General features: G+C 41.9%; 2 protein-coding genes and 1 long non-coding RNA gene across 4 annotated transcripts in view; 1 reads left to right on the top strand and 2 right to left on the bottom strand.

Annotated features, from left to right (window-relative positions):
- LOC128075848 (uncharacterized) overlaps positions 1-23,674 on the bottom strand; it is a 354,845-nt gene that overhangs the window by 125,596 nt on the left and 205,575 nt on the right. The gene's annotated exons all lie outside the window — the stretch shown is intronic.
- Positions 1-23,674, bottom strand: part of PAK3 (p21 (RAC1) activated kinase 3) — a 204,561-nt gene that overhangs the window by 122,239 nt on the left and 58,648 nt on the right. The gene's annotated exons all lie outside the window — the stretch shown is intronic.
- CHRDL1 (chordin like 1) overlaps positions 1-23,674 on the top strand; it is a 42,947-nt gene that overhangs the window by 2,379 nt on the left and 16,894 nt on the right. For both annotated transcript variants that reach the window (XM_052672949.1, XM_052672950.1), the window contains 3 exons: positions 309-456; positions 2,276-2,388; positions 5,957-6,050. In XM_052672949.1, the coding sequence (XP_052528909.1) occupies positions 360-456; positions 2,276-2,388; positions 5,957-6,050 (304 nt within the window). In that variant the 5' untranslated portion in view covers positions 309-359. The remainder of the gene's footprint in view (positions 1-308; positions 457-2,275; positions 2,389-5,956; positions 6,051-23,674) is intronic.

Genomic DNA, 23,674 nt, shown 5'->3' with positions numbered 1-23,674 from the left:
GATTTCCATGTTGCAGAGCCAAGGTACCAGCTGTGTCCAAGGGGAATCTAACGATGAAGGCATTCTGCTCAAACGAGACTTAATGAGATGTGGTACCCACTTTTCAGCTTTCATGAATGGGAGCGTGGTCTCTTTTCCAAAAATGAAATGATTCGAAGCCAAAGGTGTTTCCACAAAATGAAGATCTCTGGTACCAACAGATTTTTTGCTTTGGGCAGCTTAGGATCTCTAGGTGCTGGCTGAAAGCATGTCAGAGAACGTAGGTGTATTGCTGGATTTGAGTTGAATTCATCTTTTCTTTCCAACAGCTCAAACATTCTCTACCTTGGAGACTCTTTCTCTCCCTTTTGTTGATAAAGATGAGAAGAAAGTGGGGATTGGAGGATTTTCATTTTATCTTTTTTGGTGTGCTCTGTCTCCTGCTCATAGACGGAGGTAAACTAGAACAAGGAAAACGTAAGTACACTTCTAACAGAGCTTTCGCATTTCCCCTGACCTGACATTTTCCTTCCATTTGACAAACGCGGTTCAGAAAAGACTTCTAAGCAAGAATGTCCTGAACTGTGGAGCTGCTTTCAAAGCTTCGTGCTGTTCTTCCTCCTCCTAATCCTACATTTAGTCAAATCAGGTCACAGCCATGTTTGGGGCACATTTTCCTAAAGCCATACAGGTTTATACAGACCATAACACATCGGTTGGAGAATCTGTTTTATTTCACATACCCCGAATTGAGAGAGTGCTTAATTCTATTTTAGTGACCTCTGTAAACATCTGACAGATTATCTGGATTTTGTCCCCTGTGTAAGGCCATTGTGCTGAGCTTTTCAGTTAGTGTAAATCTTGTCCAGGACTGTTCTGCTCTGTTCCAAAAACAATCTCATATGAACTGGATTAGATACATCTTTTGAGAAAATTAAGAGCCTAAGCACAGTCAAAAACTTGATGAGAAGCACTGAAAAGAATACAAACAAAACAAAGGAATATTTCTACACAGCCTGTCATCTGCGGGAGATGTTAGCACACTTCAGGAAACGTGGCTGGGGGGAGCAGCCGTCCCAGTGAGCGTGTGGGAGCCGCAGCCTGCAGCCGTGCGCTGCTCTGCCCATCTGAGCTTTGGCCTTACAAAGCACTAAGTCCCTTGCCCTTGAAAAGCTGTTCACATTTGGGCCTCAGTGTCAGCAGCTCCTGCTTTTCAGAATGTAGATTAAAAAAAAAAAAGATTTCATTGCAAAAGGGCTGAACTTAGAGACAAAGCAGTGTGCAGGGATCCTTGTTCAAGGGAAGTGTGGGGTGAGAAATGGCCAGCCTCCGCTTCAGCCAGCCGCTCCCGGGTCCTGCATTTCATTTGTCATGCTTCTTTAGTAGCTTACCTCCCAGTTGCTACTGGTAATCCCTACCTCTTGTTACCTTCTTTTAGCCCAGCACATGTAAAAAATGTTCTTGCTTAGGTTATCTCTTGGATTGTGTTTGATGGCAAATGAATTAAACTGAATTTGGACATCAGTAAAGCAATCAAGGATTTCTCTTGTGAAAATACAGAGAACTGCATCCTCTTATTCAAGAGATTTGACTTTTTAATATGCAACTGTAATGTGACAGGGAGGACAGGGCAGTAATTGCTGATAGGCAGATGGATATCTGCAAAGCTACCTGCAAGATGATGAGTATTTAATGACTACTTTGGAAGCTATTGCATGTGTAAGACAGCACCACTTGTTTTGAAATATGAGGACAAGCTTCTTTTTATCAGGCTTTTAAAATATGGAGATACCGAACATACAGTGTAAATGCAGTGCATGCATATTCTTTCTATCAGTCCCCTTATTTACAAATCTCTACTGTACAACCTCAGATTTTTCTACGTGCAGCCAGTTGCTATGGTTTTGTGATGATGAGATTTAGTATCAACCTGCCTGAGCAATCAAGCACTTCAGTTCTGTTACCTAAGTGGGATGTGAGCCTATGCCTTAGTAGGTGTGAGAATAAACCCATCCTGTACGAACCACACTTTCAGCTATTTCAGGAGTTATAGTTTGGGAATGATGGGAGGCCATTTCATTTATTTTATTTTGAGGGATAAGAAACAATGGCCAAATTAAGAGCATTCAACTTCTAAGTGTCATCGTCCAGGGAAAGAATAAAAAATAATTCTTTACAAAATGTTTTGTATTGTCCACAAAGATAGTTTATAGAATGTATTGCACCTGTAAAAACTTCTTATCTATGGAGTGGGATCTTTAATTCGGAGCTCTTTCAATCATTCTCTGTTTTGCAGATTCAGATACATACTGTGTGTTTCAAGACAAGAAGTACCGTGTAGGAGAAAGATGGCATCCTTACCTAGAACCCTACGGACTTGTTTACTGTGTTAATTGTCTCTGCTCAGAGGTAGGACCACTGAGTTACTGATCCTACAACTTCTGCTTTGCTGAATTGACTGGAATCCTCTGTGTCGTATTGACAATTTGACAGAGCCCAGGCCTGTTTTTGCTAGGGGTAGTGATCATGCTGTGGGAAATAGAGGCAGTGAAGGGAAACATCCTTGTGAAGGGAAAACATTAACTGAGAAGGCCAGTGCTGGCAAAAATACTTGTATAGGGCAGCCACAAAAGCTTATTAAGAAGCCACAAGCTTTGTCAATGCTGAATGTTACACCATGAATAACTGGGCCCCATTAATGACATATAATACTTGTGCTTCCATCAATATAGAGGGTTATACTGAACCCACATTTCATTGTGTTCTGATTTACATACAGTGCCCACATCTTCCAAAGTGCATTTCCATAGTCAGGGTACCTCCTGCCTTAAAGTGTTGAAGAAATAACATGGTAATAATATTTGTAGAACTCTAGGATAAAGAAGAATGAAAAATGAGAATGCGGCACAGGGAGGAGAGAGAACTGCCTGGGAGATGAAAGCACGGGCCCTTGGTTTTACCATCAGCTGGTGTTTGGCACTAGAGTGCAGCTGTCATACACCCTCTGAGTATATCGTACAGTGCTGGGGAGGGACAGAAGAAGGAGCAGAATACATCCCTTGGAGTACTGCATAATGAGTAACACATGAGACACTCCAGATGCTGAGTTTTGTCTGCTGTATTTAATGTGGAATACATTTTTCTTGGCTATTTTCCTCCCTTGCAAGTGTAAGATACTGGGCTCCTGTGCAGCATTTGCTCTGGGGGATCTGCTACTACAATTTTGTGCAGAGATGCACAAACAGTAGTCCCACAAGCTTGGCTGCATCTCACATCTGTGCAGCAGAGTGCATCTGTAAGAGCAAAAGCAATGTACTATGAATAAAAATCCCTGGTTACAGCAAAAAGGAGTTCCTGCTCACTTTTGCTGTTCTATGCGCAAAGCTGGAAACTCCCTTGGAGTCAGTGTGTGGTAGAACACTGAATTGCTGGAAGGCTGTGCCTTGGGTGGGGTTGAAGTTCCCTGGAAGCCCTAGAGATCTGTGTAGAAGTCACTGCTTAGTGGTTTTTAGGTAGATGTTAGTCTGGAGAGACGAGGAAGTACATGGAGGGCTCCTCTAGAGAACAGCATTACTTTGAGGACCCATGCCCTTTCAGGCTCCAACAAATTGGGATGTGCTTTACCTCTTCCCTTCTCACATGTCCATAGAAGATCAGAGTGACAGTACAGGGCAACAAGGGAAGTAAAGAAGAAAACTTCTTGTGGTAATGATCAGTAGATACAGCTTACCAAGTGGTCCTGTACTCTGCTTGCTTGTTCTCTCTGCTTTACTTTTGTTGTACTGTGAGGGTGCAAGATATTACTAGAGCCTATTTCAGCAGTGAGGATGCTGAAGGATCTCTGGGATACAACTCTTAATGCATGGGAGGAAGACTCCAGACAACTGCAGCATCCAGCCATTCTTGTGGGCTTTGTCCCAGCCAGCAGAACGGCCATCAGAACACTGACCTCTATAGTAATGGCTCCAGATCATCACAGAACTCTCAGCAGTTCGTAATTTTGACTCAATTAAAGCTATGTAAAGCATTAGGAAACATCTTATGACATAACATAAGCACAGACTCTAAACCCAGTATTACAGCATAAAAGAATGAGACTACATTGTACACAGCCAGCAAATAAAAGAAACCTGAGTGGCACTCAACTATGATTCCCAGGCAGAAAATCAATTAGGCAAAGTATGTATATGGACAGAATCTGGAGCAACAACCTACTCCTTCACACTTCAGAGAAATGCAACAAAATCTCCAAAGGTCTACATAGCCAGGATGAGCAACATTTCATTTGTGGCCTCAAACTCTAAGATCTGTATGATCTCCACACAGATCAAGTAACACCAGCCAGGAAACAGAGACAGATCTGTGGTGTATCTCTGAACAACAGTTAATCCAGCCAGCCAGCCCATACATACCTAAAGTGTGCATGCTTAAGAAGAAAGTAAGACACATTAACTAGCTAAACAGAGGCCAAGTTATTGAGCCTGGGATTTGAAATAAAAAAAATAAATAAATAAAGGCATTCCTGGTTGTGTGTGCATAGTATTGTATTTTAACAAGTTACAATTTATGTACTCAAACCAAAAAAAAATCTAAACATAATTCAGTGTTTTTACTCTGCTCCTCCTTTCTTTCACATGTACCACCAACTGCCCCTCTTCCCAGATCAGTGGAGCTGCATGCCTTAGGGGGCTGAAGTGAATGCTGTCCAGTCAACCCTTTCCCAGCCCTTTGCAGCTCGGAAAAAGAGCTGTTACTCTGTGAGCCTGACACAGAAATTCTTTCGTGGCCCTGTCTCACAAAGGTGTGTAGCAGCTGCAGTCCCATAGCAATCTATAGGGCTTGGACTCCCAAATGTCCCTGTGAATCTAAATGTAAGGTCAGTAAAGGTCTGCAGAATTTTTATCACAGCTGAACATGCACAGAAGTAAACGTTCCTCTAGGAGATTTTACTGAACCAGGAAATAAAAAGGCAGGGATGCCATGGCACAGGTCAGGAAAGCAGTGTGAGCCAACCAGCAGACGGAGCCGGCCTTTCTTCGCAGGACAGGCTCTTGGATGATGGTCTGCTGGGCAGGGAGCCACGCAGACCAAGGGTAGCCCTCATCCTGCAAAAAGTGGGCAGAAATGTCTACACATACTAAAGCTAAGGAAGTCTGCACCTCCACTGGGAACATTTCAGTGCTCCACAAGGCACATGAAAATGAAATGGGTTTATTCCCAACACCACGTCAACCTACATAGCTGTAGCATTGTCACAGTATAGTATCAGTGTTCATACTGAAAGATTCTTTTTGCTATAAACAAGAGCAACTCAGAGCTAAATTAGGAAGATGAATTATAGATGGGAAATGGGAATCTGAAATGGATAGTCTTTTCTGGTTACAGATACTGGAGAAGGAAAATTCCCTGTGTTTTAATTATAAATCAAACTTAGATGTGGTCAAATAAAATATTATGTTAATGACATGAATAATGAACAGTATTCCCAAGACTTGCTCATATTTCTTAGAAAAATGGCTACTTACCAACTGGTGTTCTTTGTCTACCGGGGAACCCATAAAATGAAAACAAAAGACTCTCCACAGTTTTCAGGAAAAATTACAGACACTATTGTCTCCTGTGGTCTTGAACTAACCCTCAGTAGGGGATATCTCAGAGACCTACCATTCATTATCTTGTCTTAGTTTTGGAAATGCAATTCCTAAGTGCAATCTGCTCAAAAGAAAACAGAAGTGAAGGTTGTTGCAATCCATTTTTAGGCAGTTCTTCTGATTTTAAGGTTTGTATGTGTTTCTGCTACAGTCTGACCCCCAGCATAAATTCATAGGCAGCTGAAGTAGTCTGGCTTACAGTGGTGTGACATAAGCCAGAATGCTGTAAAATGGCATTTGTTTTTAAAATAGCCAAATGTGGAATAGATAACAGATTTCTAAGGTAGCCCATTTCATTAAAGTATTGTGTTATGTTCCACCTGCAGAATGGAAATGTACTGTGCAGCAGAATAAGATGTCCAAGCCTACACTGTCCTTCCCCTGTGCACGTACCACAGCTGTGCTGCCCGCGATGCCCAGGTAATTTATGTTAACGACATGCAGTCCTTTCTGAAATAGCTATTTAACATGCTCAGTAGCAGCAACATAACATGTCTGTGCTGGAAAAGTACGCATCCTTCTATATCCGTTTAGATCACGAGAAGCTTATCCTACAGCAAGTTATCTTCTGTGCTGGGTTCTTTTTAGGAGAAAGGTTTGGGAATCAGGTAAGCCATCAAGCCCAGTCCCCTACAGCTGAGGTAGAAAGTAGCAGGATTTTCATTGATAAGGTCTAGGGACTATCTGCTCCCCACTCCTTCCATTATATGTAAACTCTCTCACAATAAAACCCCATCCCACAAATTTCCTAAGTTTGTGCTTTTGGCGCTTTTCATAAGATCTGGTTATTTGCAATGGTTCTCTCTTAATAAACAATTACAGATTGCTGTGTCAACACACACTAATGCACATGCATTTGTGTAGTATCACTGTACAGCCAGCCTGGTACAATTTGTGTTCCACATCTCATGTCCAGGCATAGCTTCATTAGTAGGGACTGTTGTAAATCATAGAAGCAGTGCTGTGGAAGTTTATGACTACATAAATCCAATTGGGTACTGTATAGTAAATTCCTCCAGACTGTACACTTATTATAAGCTCATTATTAAGAGCCACTGTATGAAAGAAACTAGGCAGGATCTTTCATGAGGCTGTTACAGCATTCCCGACATGGCCTAATGGCTGGTAGATTTGGCTGGAGCTTTTCCCTAAACGTCTGTCGTAGTGGCACCCCTCATTTCTTATAAGAAAGCATTCATGCAGCATCACAGAAAGGGGTTTTATTTGACTTTCTCCAGAGTGAGTTTCATTGTCTGAGGAAAACAGCTGTTCTCCAACCAAAACCTGGGTGCAGGGGCAGCTTACAGTGGTGGAGGGAGAGGAGTGCACAAGTCAGGTTGTGTTCGCAGGGATTGCAGTGTATTGGTCACACTTACTGGAGAGCAAATGGCACCCACGAGTAAACTTCTGATAGCATTCATTTGTCACAACAATCATACACATCTGTCTATCGGATATACGAGGGCTGCTCCAAAAGTAAGGCCTCCTGTTTTATTATGTTGGCCTGCCACATCAGAGGCAGATGGTGGTGGTACAGCAGCAGAGGCTGAACTTTCCTGCCAATATCCCATTACATTTTGCTGCCGTGTGACAGATGGCAGCAGAAGGCAGCCTGACAGAATGGTTTCTGATGTGGAAGTGAGGATAAAGCAGAGGTTTGTCATTGAATTCCTTCATGCGGAAAACATGGCACCCACTGCCATTCACTGATGCTTGCTGAATGTTTCTGGAGACCAAACAGTGGGTGTGAGCACAGTGAGGGGTGGGTGGTGCATTTCAGCAGTGGTGACAGTGAGAGCAGGGTGCTTCCACTGGTGCAGATTAGTATGAGAACAGCATGCAGGCTCTTGTTCATCACTGGTGAACATGCATAGCTAGTGGTGGTGACTATATTGAAAGGTAGTGTTTTGTAGCTAACAATTTGCTCTATCAAATAGTGTTATTGTGCTCTTTGTATCTGTCGTATTTTCCATGGAAATAAATAGGAGACATTGCTTTCAGAGCCATGTATGTATCAATATCTGACCTAAGTATCTAGAATTGTATTTTAAACAGTGGTGAGGAAGCTCCTCTGGTGCCATGACAGAAATCTAAAACAGGTGGATGAACTCCATCTTGGAAGTGCTGCTATCTTTCTGTGGACTGTGAACAGAATCCGAATGCAGCTTTGAACACAGAGATCTACACCATCACTGTATAAAGGTCAGGGAAATCACTCCTGTCCTTCCTGTCATTCCTTGTCCTTTGTCACAGAGTGCCAAGAGTGCATATAATGTGAGGCAGTAACAGTTGTCAGCACACAAGGCTGGTGTTAACACACACTGCAGCAGCCTGTGCCTTTAAATGCCAGTTATTCGTTCAAGAGATGCAGCAGCTTCCTAAACTAACATGATTAATTCCTGCTCATCAGCACAGAACTGCTTCCCTCAAAACATTTCCTCATGTTCTGTTTCCTTTACATTTAAATCCCAAGCAGTATGTCTTCCCAGACATATTCTGTATAGTTGTTCCTCCGTATAGCTGTGGAAAGCAACCTAATCACATTTACAGAGGAAACAGTTAGACATACATCATAATGAGATCACTGTACCTTAATAGCTTTCTGATCACAAGGCCAGTCTCACAACAGGCCTTTCAACAGTGACCTTCTGAGCCACTGATGTACACCAGCAGTGAGCCTGATACCTGCAGTCTGTTTCTCCTGCTGTACTGCTCTTATTGGCAGCTGAGTAGGGCAGCTAAGTCTCAGGAGAAGCTCGGAGGCCCTCCAGAGATTTGAATGAACTTAGCTGCAGCTAGACTTCATCATACTGACTGACTGGGACACTGGTTGCACTTGGACTTGCTATGGGCAGGCTGACTGTTACTCAGGCAAGCTGGCAGTCACCGTTTGTTCAGGATGTAATATTATCATTTTAGGTTGAGATAATTATTGCACATTCTTTGAGTATTTTCGCTCCTCTTGTGTTCTGGGGAGAGTTTCATCCTGTTCAACTCTAGATAAAAACTTTCAGCATCTAGTTGATTTTAGTGATGATGGTCTAATACATAGGAAAAAAAGGCTGTAAGATAATACATTTCATTTCCCCAACTAGTGCAGTTAGGTAAAATAGTAAGATGCTAGGAACATGAACAACGCTTCTGTTTGCAGATCAAAAGCAGAACTGGCTTGCCCAAAAGCTCCGTCTGTTTTTCCAACTAATCCAACCTCCAGTTGGCAAGGGAATCATCTAGATACCCTTTATAGCTGTTGGAAACACAATGTCCCCTGAGGGTGATTCATCCTGCTATCCAGAAGAAGAATTTTTCCCTGGAGATGCCTGTCTGATTGTTGCCTCCACTGATTATGGAGGGAAGCACAGGCAACTAGGGTATGCTAGATGCTTACTTTTTGCACAGCTAAATATCAGAAATCCCACTCTTGCTATGCAATTAGTGTTTTGGGCAGCAACTGCTGGTTGAGGTTTTTGCATATCTCTGTACAGTATTTAGTACTGAAACATAAATGATTCTGGATTGACTGTTTTTGCTTCAGTTGCTCTTTGGCAGTGAACTGTTTGTCTTTTTTTCTGTTTGTGAAGCTGCAAACCTGATACCAATCAAGATTTTAAAACATTCTTCAATAATCTTGTAAGTAAGGGGCCCCTGTAAACTCTCAAATCTTTCCAATCAAATTCTTGCTCTTCACAGACTTGAGCTACAATTTGGTAATATATATGTTTAAATTAATAAATCCAGAAAATTATAAGGATGAGACTTTCCTGAATTCTGATCCACTATCTTCATGCTTAGATTCAAGCTATAGTCTATGTGCTACATGTGACGGGCTGCTGAACTGCCAGCTGGCAGTGGCTCATTACAAAATAGGAGTGCCAGTAAACTGTATTTTTTTTAATGGAATCTGTAATGTAGATAAATCTGCACCAATGTGTTAAGCAGAAGATGACCAGGAATCTCTTGTGATTTTAGGGATTGTTTGTATTCTGCTTTCTGCAGTGATTACGCGTTTCATATTTGGATGCTCTGTCTTCGTAAATGTTCATGTCTGATCTTTATAGATATTTCAAGCATTCCTGCACATCTTATGCCAGCTTTCCATTTCTGAGTGTCCAGCACAGGATGCCTTTTGTGCAGCATCCCTTGCTATTTAAGAGTTTCACTTGTCTGGTTCCCCAGTTATTTTATAACAGAAGGTGCCTAAGCACTGTCCAGTAGCCTTTCATCTGAATTGCCCTCCTAAATACTCATTACGTTGTGTCACCTGTGTTTCCCCTCAGTTCCTCAAGCTGCATTTCAGAAATGAGTAGTGCTAGTCACAGTCACTCCTTGCTTTCTGCTGGCCTTGTAGAGTGCAACTGCACAAATAACTGCCTCCTTATTTAATCAAGCAGAGGTAATGCCAGGAGGCAGCAACTTTCATTGGAAACTGACCTTCTTAAGCACCTACGCGGAGGAGCTGCTGAAGGGATTCCTTTGAGAAAAGTTGGCACCGCTCTCCCCTTGGAATTCATGTCTCCTGCATCCATAGTGACACTGGACTTGCTAACACAAAGAGATGCAGTGTTTGTATCCTGTCTCCCTGGCACCAGCCACCATGAATCTTAAGGAGTGGTCAGACATATATTATGAAGCATCTTCTACTTTTCACCAGAGGTTTACCCTACCAGCCTCTACCACAGGTTCATTGCTAACTTTTTGGTATTTTTTCAATTTATGCTTACTAGTACTGCCAAAATCCAGACTCTGTGTCTTCTATCCTTCTGCAGCTCTGAAAAATATTTTCTTTTACTATCTGAACTGGATTTTTATTATCACACCTTGGGACTAGAACAACTAGCTTTGCATTCATTGAGACTTCTCTTACACATTAGTGAGGCCCACAGAATCACAGAATCACAGAATCACCTGGGTTGGAAGGGACCTCAAGGATCATGTAGTTCCAACCCCCCTGCCTAGCAGGGCCACCAAACGTACACATTCAGATCAGGTTGCCCAGGACCCCGTCCAACCTGGCCTTGAACACGTCCAAGGACGGGGCATCCACATCCTCCCTGGGCAGCCCGTTCCAGGGCCCAACCACTCTCCTTGTAAAGAACTTCCCCCTAACATCCAACCTAAATCTTCCCTCCTTCAACTTGGATCCATTTCCCCTAGTCCTGCTGTTGTCAGCCCTTCTGAAGAGTTTACTCCCCTCCTGGGTGTAGGTTCCCTTCAGGTATTGATAGGCTGCAATGAGGTCACCCCGCAGCCTTCTCTTCTCCAGGCTGAACAAGCCCAACTCCCTCAGCCTGTCCTCATAGGGGAGGTGCTCCAGCCCCCTGATCATCTTAGTCGCCCTCCTCTGGACCCTTTCCAAGATCTCAGTGTCTTTTTTGTACTGAGGGCTCCACACCTGGACACAGTACTCCAGGTGGGGCCTCACAAGAGCCGAGTAGAGAGGGACAATCACCTCCCTGTCCCTGCTGACCACCCCTCTCCTGATGGAGCCCAGGATCCCATTTGCCTTTCGAGCTGCCAGAGCGCACTGCTGGCTCATGTTCAGTCTCTCGTCCATCAGGACCCCCAGGTCCTTCTCTGCCGAGCTGCTCTCAAGGCCCACTCCTCCCAGCCTGCCAGAAGCATATCACCTGCTCAGGTACACTTTCTGACAACCCACAGTCAGAGTGCTGAGCTGAGCTCAAGAGTGATCCACGCAGGTGGTTTTAAAATCATACATCTGATCAAGCAACGGCTTGAATTCTTTTCTTCTACCTCAGGATTGCTCCTGGCACATCAGGAGAGAGGTGATTTAGACTCAGGGAGATAATTCACTGTCATTCTTAGGGCTGGATCAGCTCTGGAGCTAGAGAGGATTTCACACCTGCTGCCCTCTGCCATGAAAATAAACTTCACATGCAGCTTCTGAAAGCGTTCAGTTGCAGCTGTCTTCTGTCACTACTGTGGACAGTGCTTTTACAAATGGAACGCTTATTGGAAGTTGTATCACCTCTGTATGGAACAATTGTGACTCAGAGATTTACAGTCTAGGTTTAGATTTGAAAAACACTCTGGAAGATGTAAATACAACATGGAGAATGCTGACATCAGAAGTAAAATACATGCTGCAGGATTTAGAAAGGGTTTCTACATTCCACTTGCTGGTTTGATTTCTCAGCAGATAAGGCAGGACACTGAGGTATGAATCAGCCCATCTGGCTCGAGTATTTTTTGAGCTTGCTGTCCCGACTAAACACACAGGCTTCCAGGAATGCTCATGATTAGTAACACATTTGTGTTTGAGCTCCTTTGGTACTATGATTTTTCTGTATCAAATTCAAACCACTTTTCTGATGTACTTCTTGTTGTTCTGTAGATACTGAAATAACAAAATGCCAGGTGGCACCTACAAAGAGTTGACTAACTCCAAAGGCAAACCAAATTGGGGATCTTACCGTAGTGGTATTAGAACATCACCAGCAGTGGATGAGGCTTTGTCTGCATGGTAACAGCAGCATGACTTTATAACAGCCATTATCTCTGAACTTGCTATTCGAGCCCCTGGAGGCAGCCCAGGTGGGACAGCGCAGAACTCACAGCAGTGCAAAATTCACTCAAGAAGCAGAAAAGTAAGGCTGCAATGAGCTCAGTGCTGCCTTCACTCAGTTCCTTCCAGTAGCTTCCAGTTACCCTCCAGGTAACTGATACATTGCATTCTGTAGCACCGATATTCTTAAAGACTCAGTCCTGCAACACCCTGCGTACATACTGCACCTTTTGACCTGATATAGATTATATATGTAACCAAACAACCATGTGTATAATACAGTGCATCCTGCACTGTGTTACAACCCAAATCTTCAATGTGGGCAGCTGGAGCACTCTGGAATGTTATGCCCAGCTCCTGTTTTCTACACGACTCTTGTTGCTACCATCTAGCCTTCTCATACAACTACGTGAGAAACTCAGCCCAGATCTCACTGATGCCACAAAAAGTTTTATTTGCCTCGAATATATGGGTCTCAGTAGGAAATAAAAGAGTCCATGTAAAAATAGTAATTTAAAATATGTCCAGGTGGTCTCTCACTATCAGATAGCTTTACATGCTGCTAGTAAACAGTTCTTACCTCCCATATGAAATGTATGTCTATTGATGATGCTGTATCATCTGAAATTAGTCGGAAACTCAAACAGACTATTACAGCAATACTCAGGATCAAAAATATTTGAGTAACTTGCCAAACTGCGTATCATCCTTCGACAAATTTTGCCTGAACCAGTATGCATGGTTCAAATACCTGCCCACTTTTTGAGAATTTGGAGATGATCTAGACTTCATGTGTGACTTGTGAAACTCTCTGCTGCCCAAACCAATCTCTGCCCTACCACAGAAGATCTTCAAGGTTCTCTTCTCTGACAGGTTTCAATCACAGAAACCCTTTTCTGTTATGTTAACCTGTCCCTCTAAGTCTTTGGGCAGAATTTATTCAGGAACTGTTCTTCCAGAAAGTCTGCTTTCCATATGATTCTGTAAAGGGATTTGAGACCATTGGTCATGCAGTGATGTAAGGAGTCTCTGAGCCTGTGACCTCCTTTCCTCTATGCAGTAGCAAAAGCATTAAGGGGGAAGGCGACAGGGAGATTCTCAAGAGAAGAGTGATATGCAGATAACATTTCATTCTTTAATGATTCTTAATGAAATTTCAACCTGATAGCAGCAAATACTGTAGTTGTTGAAAGTGGATAGCTGCTGTCTTTTGAGACAATAACAAGTAAAAACATCTTGCAGACCACCCAGAGAGTCAACTGTGAGATGAAAAAAAATCCAACAGAGCATCAATAGTTGCCATTTTGTGAAAGAAATTGTAGAGAAATCTTATCAAGTCCATCACTTTTGATGCCTATAAGAGATTTTGATGCTGAATCCTTAGTCCATTTCACACAGGAGGTGGGAGCATAGTGCTTGATACATGATGGACTCTCAGTGCAGCAGGGATTCAGGAATTGTGGAGAATTTCTGTAGAAGTAATTGCTTGAGAATTACTAAATCTTGGGAGGAATGTTCAGATGAAAAAAATCAAAGACAGCATAAGCATCAGTAAATCAGGCACTGGAAGTACAACAGTATAAAAATTGGGTTCCCCTTCACAGAGCCTTCACTTAGCTCAGCTATATTCATCAATCATTAGCATTGGTGAGGTTCAGACCTGTAACCTAAGTGTCATCTACAAAGTCCAGTCTATCAGTGATGGAGTAGTGTACCACATGTACAGCTGAAAGTCCTTGGCAGTGTCCCCATACAAAACACAGTGCTAAAAATGTGAGGAAAAAGAAAACTTAGTGTGCGGAGAAGAGTTCTATGCAGAACTACTGTGAGAATAAAAGAGTAGGGAAACTCAAGGTAATTATCTTTGTTAATCAAACAACTGCACTGCTTGGAAGTCCTTCTGGTTTTATTCTTTACCCAAATTCTACATTGTGCACAGTTATGGAAGCAGCCAAATTCTCTGACAGGTACTATGAGAAGTTAGACTCATGAAAATTTTGACCATTTAAAAGCATTATCCATGCTTGTCCCAATTATTTATCCACAGAATAACATCTAATTCTTCTGCAACAGATCTGTATATAGGACATATAAGTTCATAACCACCTTATCAGTGAGTCCTACTGCGACTGTTTTCCTCACACTAACTGGCACTTGAATAACAGCTGGCAAACATATTTCTTTGGAGCTACAGGCACATCTCAAATTTTAGAACAACTGGCCACATTCTCAGCATCCTGCCCACTTCTCACACCTTGTCACATGTCTGACACAAGCTTCACTTCATGGAAGAAACACTGCACATTCAGCTCCCTTTCAGTGTTCATCTCCACCTTCCCATCTTACTTTTACTTCAGCATCCGAATGATGCTGGGATCATTCAGCAATGATCCCTTAAGACCTTCGATCCCGGCTTTCACACTGCCTGCAGGCCCTGAAGCTCCACCGCTGCCTTCACTACCCATCTCTGCATTCTTCAGATGATGAAGAAGAGCCTAGAAATAACCTGTGACCCAAGCTCTCATTAGTCATAGCACAGAAGGCCCCAGAATATTTATGCTAACATGTACAGCAGCTGATATAAGTAACTGGAGAAGTAATATTATCAATCAATAATCAAATTTCTCCAGTCTGCATTTGGTTCCTCCAGGCTTAGATATGGCTACTCTGCATAGACCAACAATTTGGATATTCACATCTGGAATCTGAATGACACATAGAATCCTGAACAGTGCCAGAGAACAGTGAAATGTTCTGGTTTTTGCAGGGTCCCAACAGTGGGCTACTGCCAGATAGTTCAAATAAATAGCTTATTTGGAAATAAATGTTACTTGAAAATACAACAGTATAGGCATTCTTGGGAGGCATTTAGTTTTTTCATATTGACCTGGGCTCAAATAATTTTGTTTGATTGGTAATTTGTCTTTGTTACTGGCTTCATAAAGGAATGTTTGCTATCACAGCCAGACTGAGGTTATGACTTGTTCCCATTCCATTTCTTTGAACATTAAAAGTTCAAAAAATCAGTCTGTAAATCAGCATCCAAAATGCATTAAAAAAGCCCCATCTGCACACAAGGATGACCAGACTAGAACTTCCATTCTTTGGACTGATATGATAGGGTAGGGTAGAATCAGAATTTTTCCAAGACAAGTTCCAAGAGCTTCAAAGATGCTTCAGAGAGAGTTCTAAGTCCAGGAAAGCTTAATTCAGTTTGTTTCTCTGGCTGGGAAAATGACAGATAGAGTCATATAATAGTTCAGCTTTAGACCAGGAATTAAAATGGAGCAACCTAGAAAGTGTTTTATGACTCCTTCAGAGTTTTGCTGAGCAGTTTCTTTATGCCACTATAAAAGAAAACACAGGAAATTAAGCTGCAGAAAATATATTAAAATAATGTGAAGAGCTTGACTTTAGCCCTAGAAAGTTCAAAAACATCCAACAGCCTTTGGAGGGTTTACAGTGAAACGACATCTTTGCTTTGAATCTGTATGAAAGTTTATGCTGTCTAGATAAGGTGCTACTAGTTCCTTCAAGCAATGAGTTTCATATACTCTCTACTGGCTGGCCATACTGAAGACTGGCTGTTGCCATTACCTCTGAATTACCTTGGACTTTTTAGAGCTTAACACAGTCCTTGAAGTTATTTTAATGTAAAGCATTTTGTGGCTTAATATCTTTGACACCTGCATCTCTGAGAAGCACATATGGATTTTGTTTAGAACTTGTGTTTGCAGTTTTGGGATAGTGCACAACTTTCCAATCCAAAGTTATTGTCAGCCTCAGCCACTGCTTTAAAAACAATATCACTGCACTGTTGTTTTTTAAAGGGACCTTCACACATCATCTACATTTCTTTAAATCGCAGATTTATAAGAATTTTGATGGTGATGCATTCTGAGGGAAAAGGCTGATCCACAGTCTGCTGTAGTCAATCAACAGGTTTCCATTAGATCTGATAGTTTTTTGATGAAGCCTTCTATGAGAACAGATGCGGTTATTGACTGCGATACAATCCTCTCTCTAGAAATGCTAAGGAGCAAGCTAGAAATATGAGACAGAAGATCAAAGAGGAAACTGCCTTTATGCTGTACCACACAGAGTAGGTGTTTGGGCCAAGTTCCAAATCTACTTAGTTCAATGGACTTCAGATCAGACCTTGAGGTGACACATTCATGTGGAGTGGAAACAAAAGTAGTGGAGGGAAGAAATTAAGTAAAGGAATTTTTTATAGAAAGGAAATCCATTTGCTGTCTTACACTGTGCTATAATCCCCCAAGAACCTGTAGCCACCTAATAGCTAGGTGAGCCGCAGGAGGTAACCCTGCACTGAAACAGTGGGCAGCTTTTCTCTCTCTGAAGTTGCTGTATTCTCATGAGATGAAGGATAGGGATTTAGTTCTGGTGATAGAATAGCTTTACAGTATTTGTGTTCTTTACCCTTCTTGACATGATAGTGGTAAGAACACTTGCTCTTTCAGCAGCTGTTGGTTTTGACCTTATACAGCCAGTTTGCAATGGCAGTCTGCCAGTTTAGTTGTGCAGCCCTGAAGTTTCACTAACAGCAGATCAGGAAGAAGTAATGCTGATAGGTATCATGCTTTTCTTAGGTAAGTGTATGCACAGATAGCAAGGGAAGTTTGGCAAGTGTCTGGAAGAAAGAAAAAGCATGCATTATCCCAGGTCACCGTGACACTTGTCTTTCACAATGCTCTATGCCGCTTATCAAACACAGATCCCCTGTCTTCTCCGCTTTCTTTATCCCCTCTGAATTTGGCTCTCTCTTACCACGAAGCCCTAAACAATACACACATGCTAAGGTGGCCAGGACATTACTATGGAATGTCTCCTGCACTAAAGGCCTTTCTGGGGAAATTGAACCATGCTGGTAGAATAAGAAAATCCACATTCCCAGCTCTGTGCTTTCTTGCAAAGGCTCCTCTGGTACAAATGGATCAGAAGATGAGCATTAACTGAATCTCTGTGTACAAATCAAACCTACTGCTGTCATTTAACTTCAGTTTCACCGGCACTGCAGGAAAATAGGCAAGTGCTCTGTGTTATATGAAAGCACTGCTATTTGTGAATGAAATGCACTGCATAAATACAGACGTATATTATTTGTGTTACCCTTTTCTCATATAAACATGAGGATCTTTTTGAAAAGAATATATTAAAAAATAGTTTGGATTGAACAGGGCATTAAGGTGAGTCCAGTCACCATAGTTGTTCCAGATTTATTTAATGTAAGCATGTCAAAATCTGTTTGACTGTCCCTCTCCTAGCAAGTTGCATAATCCCTTTCTGCAGGATGCTTCCCTCACTTACTTAAGTCTTAGGCTCTGTTCTGAGTTTGTAAGGATCAGATTATCAACACATATTCATTCCTCTATTCCAAACATGTGCCTCACAGAGAATAGCTGTTTCATATGTATAATAACCATATTCCGTTGGCTTATCGCGTAGCAGAGGAAAGAGCCTAGTTCAGAGGATTTCTGCCTGCAGGCAGGTTTCTTCATCCTCGGCTTGGAATATCACTAGCATTTAGCTTCTTTCCAGGACTGGGAAGTGCTTTGGCTGAACCCACTGGAACACAGATACCAAGGCAGCAGGGGTCAAAGTACTCATTACTGCTTTTTCAGAGCTCTGATTCTGCAGGAGGAAACACAGAATCGTAAAATCGTTAAGGTTGGAAAAGACCTCTCAGGTCATCTAATCCAACCGTCCATGTACCACCAACATTGCCCACTATGCCCTGTCCCTGATAATCTACACAGTTTTGAACACGTGGACACTGCCAATTAGAACAGCTGCATGATTGCTTGCATACTATTCCATGTTTTTCAATATTGCTGTCCCTAAATTGAAATTTGTTTTTTTGTTGAATTGTTTGTTAGAGTCCCAGCCCCCAGAGTTACTCGCTGAAGAGCACTTCATTTGAGCAGTCAGTCCATAGCGCCACTGGAACCCATTTGAAAGAAATGAACTGATCTGTGCTATGGTGAGAAAGATGCTATACACCATGTGCAAGGTGCAACCTTAGGGCATATTATTACCCCTAAAACTTTAATGCTCTTCACCAGAAACTAAAAATAAAAAACAAAAAACAAAATTAAAAAGCCAAGGACTGCTTTTGCTGCTGCCAGTCTCAGCTGCACCTTCAGATAAGAGCTGGATGTTGGGGTGGGAGGCACGCTTCCTAGCCAGGACAGAGCTGTAGTCACAAGTGACAGTGCTCAGGCTGGCTAATTTCAGGAAGTCTTGCTCCACACACAAACACAAAGTGAAATCCACTCTGAGACAGATGCGCAACCCCTGTGAATGATGGCCCATTTTTTGAAAAAAATATTTCATTGGCAGAGGAAAACACTGCATTTTTCACTCCTGGAGGCCTCTGGCAATTGTAGGCTGCATTCTGGGAGAAGTGGAAGAGAGCTAGAGAGGTAACAAAGAATGTTTCCAACATCTTATCTGCAGCTCTGTCCTCCCTATATTTATGCCTCCAGCTCTTACCATGAATTACAGTTGGTGCAAACTGGCTTTTTATTCTATATTGCTGCACTGATTTTTTTCAACTCACTTTGTAATCTGCAAGATTTTATGCAGAAATACACTCTTAAGCTCACGAATAAATGATCCCATTACTGTTTTTCTGAGCTACTTCATTTCACATCTTGGGCCCTCCTGGGATTTGGTCTTCATAGTGCAACCTGACCTGGCCGTTGTATCAGCTTTTGCATTGTGGTAAAGTACCACCAGTATGAAGACTTAACGAGCAAGAATTAGCCCTGAATCTTTCTATTGATACTTGTGTAAGTTACCCTAGGGAATGGTTTTTCTTACAGGGAACAGACCTTGACTCTATGACAGCGGAAAAGTAACAAACTTTTCTGAGGGAGACCTAGAGGTATGTGCAACTCCTACACAAGCAAACAATGTTCTGAAAACAAATCCGAGGTCACCTTAAGTGCTGCCCACTGTGTTGGACAGTGTGTGGACCTAAGCTGAGTCAGGTTTCAGGTATTTTTCAATAAGCAAAATAGTGAGAAATACTCTTATACTCTAGTTCTGCTCCGCTTTGGCACCAGAAGTGCTCACAATAGGCACACTTCCAAGAATTGTTTCATTCTGATTAAGGACCTTCATAATTGCTCTTTCTGTGTTGCTTCTGAATAGTTATCCTGCAATTCTGATGCCAATTTTAAATGTCAGGGCAAGTAATATGCCTTTGCGTGATGTTATGTTGCAATTTGGGGTGACTTGATGATTTCTGTGTGGAAGCACAGTGTGCGGTGCCTGGTTAGCTGGTGTCCAAAGTCAGCTTCCTGCACTGGGATACAGCCTAGAGAGCTTGGAAGTAGCTGATGCAACTAAGCTAATTCCTCCAGTTTTGTTCAGCAAGTGTTAAAGTTCACTGGGAATGCAAATGATTACGCAGGAGAGATGGCAATGGGAATACAAGTGATTATGCAGGAGAGATGTCATTGCAAACAGTGGTCCCTGAATTGTAGCAGGATTCTATTTCTTGTCTAGTGAATAGGACTCCAAAACAAATTGCATTTTCTTGGTCTGTGCATGCTTATGCTCCATGTTGATTCAGAAAACATGTTTCATAAAATCCTGTCAGGATTGAAATTCATTATCTATCATCTACCCACTTACAACAGACCAAGGGACTATCTGCAGAACAGTTCCCAGTATGGTAAGTTTCTTAAGGCATTAAACCTCGTGATTAATTTCAGATTGTTTAGCACTTGCTTGTTTTTACAAGGGTGGTTAATAAAACAGACAAACTGCAAAAACCAAGCTAGGCTGAGTGCCTAGCATTTCTGCTTGATATTAAAAGCCCATTTTTTTCAGTAAATGACACTAGGTGACTCTGAATGTTGCAGTTTAAAAATAGTTTCTAAGTCAGCAAGCCAAGAGTCTGTAGGATTTTTAAAAAATGATCTTTGCCAGATGTTCTGATACTAAAATAAGCAATAGTGAGAGTGTTAAGCAAAGTACTAACAAGAACAGCCAGAATATTGTACAAGAAAGTATCCCATGGAGATGCAGTAAGACCCCACAGACCTTACTGAGCGCTGTGCAGGGTGCTGTCAGACCCTGCTAAGCGGTATGCAGAAGCCAGAGTTTTGCTTGCACACCTTTCTTGTCTAATTTGTACCATCTCCTCTTAGGAAGTACACTTGGTTATCATTTCAGTTTAATATTGGTTGCAGATCAGACTTCATATCATAAATAGCTCACTGATTGTCAAGCCATGACTACAGTGACTTTGAGTTGGCTTTGCCAGTTTGTTAGCTAGTTTGTTTGTTAGAAAGTGTATCCGTATGTACAGAAGGATCCAAGTTGCAGGCCTCACTGACTGTTGTAAGGACTGGATCCTGAAGCCCTTCCTCACCTCAAGCAAGTCATCTGCTGGTAACATTTCCCATAAGGTTAGTTTGCCCATGCTTTTCATTGCCTACACAGAAATATTTTCAGTGATGTTACCACTGATCCAAAGAGCAGGAACTGCCAGTGGAATTTGTCTAAGCTATTCAAGGGATTAGCTGCAGATAACTGATGCTCTTCTGCTTCATATCCAAGTAAGGATAAAGCGTCTCAGGAACAAGCTTTTGTAACAATCCAGGAAGAAATACAGTTGTAAGCAGCAAGGGTAAATGATGCCATTTCCAAAGTTGCATGTGATCCATTGACACTGTTCTGTTGTTCCCAGGAGACTGGAAGCTCCAGAAGCCAGGAAGCCCCTGGAATTCTTGGCCAGGGTCTGTGCATATCGTGCATACAAACTCACCTCCCACCCCCAATTGTCTGATGCAGGTTTCCATGAAAAATCTGTGACTGAGCCAGAAAACTTCCACTGAGCCAGAAGATTTCTGTGGTTTATCAAATTCATATCTAATTCTGTTACATCAGACTGTTAGAAAAGCATGGGCACTGCACTTCACATTAAGTTAGTGTCCCTTCATGGCAAACTTCTTCCCATGTGGTTTCTTCATGCTTCTTGTCAAAAGGACAGCATTTCATACAGTAAGCAAGCTATAGCTATGTGCAGATTTAGTTCAGAGTGAGCATTTATATCAGGCTTCACTATAAATCTGAACAGGTAGAAAATCTTGTTCTTTTCTAGATGAACAGTTCCTCCCAATACAAGCTTCCATCTCCCCAGTCAGAACCTTAGAGAGCAGAGTTACAGCAAGCACCTAGGCTGAATCCTGAAGACAAGCTTTCTGTTGGCTTGACTGAGGCCAGGATTTACCCTGTGTGTATGGCACACGAGTGAAAAACAGCCCAGGTAGACAGCAGAAGGTGGAGAGAATCCCAGATTTGGAATAAAGGAATGCTTGGTATAAGAATTCAAGCATAGTCACCACAGTATCAAATTGCTTTTTAAAATAGAAAAATTTTGAAACAAATTAATTTTTGACATGGTTGTATTCTGTTGCCTGCTTGTAAACCCTGAAACCTTCAGCCAGACTCAACCTTTACGGATACCTGCAGGGTCAGTTCAAATCCATAGCAAGTCATGTGCTCAGCCGTGGCTGCATGTTTTAGCTCCTTGTTTTTACCTAATGCTACACCTGTGATAATTCAGGGTATCCATTTTAATAACTCATAGTCTTATCTTGAACCCTGTAAAATCACAGGAAATGCAAGCATGGCCTGTCAACCTCTATTTTGAAGTCGCGCCCTTGGAGAATAAATGGCAGCCACAGAAACAAAGCCACTTCCTTTTGCATTGATGCTATAACGTCTTCAGCCTATGTTTTATATTGCTTCCTCTGACATGCTATGAATGCCAAAAATGACACCACTGAATGTAGTTAATTAAAAGGATTCACACAGATGTTTGCCCGGTACTTTATGGAGGCGGCTAATTAAACCAAGGTTAGTCAGCACCATTAAAACACCAGATAAAGCTACAGGAATGGCTGTGATTAAGAAACAAGGTTTACAAACAGGACTCTGAGCAATGGCACATGTTTGCAGTTAGCTAACCCAGCTCTCACCTACCTTAACTGAGGCACAGAGTAATGCATGCTGATATCAGCATTAATGGCATGATTTTTCAAAGTTCCAACCTGGCACTTATTACAAGAATATACAATGTCTACAATTTCACATTCTACAGGAGAATATGATATGAGGGAGTTTGAACTCCTCTAATTAGCCACGATTCAAAGAGCACTGGAAAAGAAACCAAGGCAAGCCCCAGTTGTTGAAAGTCACTCTCAGACCGATTTTCTCTCTCAAGAAGCTACACACAGGCATATGATACAAAGCTTCCTTGCAGCTTCAGATGCTGTGTTTGGAGGAGATCAACTGCACTCGTCAATATGGTCTCTCCAGTATATAACACAATGTATTTTTCTGCAGTAAGAATCATGAGGTCTTGATCTAAAACTTCTAAACCGTGTTCTGTGCAGCCAAGTAGCCCCACTCACTTAATGTGCTCAAAGATAATCACATGCACAGGTATGTGAAGCATCAGGACCAAAACCACAGTCTTACTGCCTGCCACTGAAACTGATTTTTCTTACAATTATTACATCAAATAAGACTTCCAAACAGCAATAGAATTGCCTCCCATGTTCCAAAGATAGTCTGGCATACGTGTGTTTTGGGCTGTCTGTTATGATTTAACTGTTACAGGCCTAACCTCTGTGATCAACTTTAAAAGAAATCCAGATGAACGAAACTATGCACTCCAACCACCTACTGTTGTTGGCCAAGCACTTGTATGGGTAGCTCTGTTGAAAAGGAAAACTTGTCTTTACTAGCATCTGTATCATGATTAAGATACACAGCCTCTTGATTCTTGTTACTGAAAGATCTTCCTGGCTACAATAACTCCATTCCCAGCTGAAGTGCATAACTGCATTGTGACTCTCCTGGTCCTCTGCTGATCTCAGGTGGCCACCCCACATCATTTCTGATAGATTTCTAATAGTCTCACCTGGTTTTCCACCCCTTCTGTGCCAAACCTGATGAGTCTCAGAGAGAGAATTATTGTTACCAAGGAATATATCTATCTTCTGTGTAGACTGTAATATTAAGCAAACAATACAGCAGTAATCCTGAGCTGCTGGCCTGAGCTGGTCCAGAGCAAGCCATCCTATCGCCATCTGTCCTTTTCCTCCTGCAGCAGTCTAAAGCATCATCTTTTTAATCAGTTGAAGAGATTTCTTGTGATCATCTAACCTTACAGTGTTTAAAACTAAGGCAGAAGTCAGAGTAAGCATGAGCTATATATAAGAAAAGTTTTGTGATTATTTTTCCCTCTGTTGTTCACCTTCTAATTAGAAGAGCAGCAATGATTCCTCAGCCTTGTGTTTCTTGACTCAGCTGTCATGTACCAGGGCTGTAACCCTGTAATCCAGCTGGAACCCTGCAACAGTTCAAGTGTTATTGGAAATAAATTATTGATGATATTGGGACAAATAGAAGTATATAAAGAAAACTACTATCCTCCTTGTCTTATTCAAAAGCTGCTATTTGAAGGCATTTGGAGATT

Source organism: Tympanuchus pallidicinctus, unplaced genomic scaffold (genome assembly GCF_026119805.1).
Source record: "Tympanuchus pallidicinctus isolate F22 unplaced genomic scaffold, pur_lepc_1.0 scaffold13, whole genome shotgun sequence".
In the NCBI taxonomy this organism is placed as follows: Eukaryota; Metazoa; Chordata; class Aves; order Galliformes; family Phasianidae; genus Tympanuchus; species Tympanuchus pallidicinctus.
This window is presented reverse-complemented; position numbering and strand designations above follow the sequence as displayed.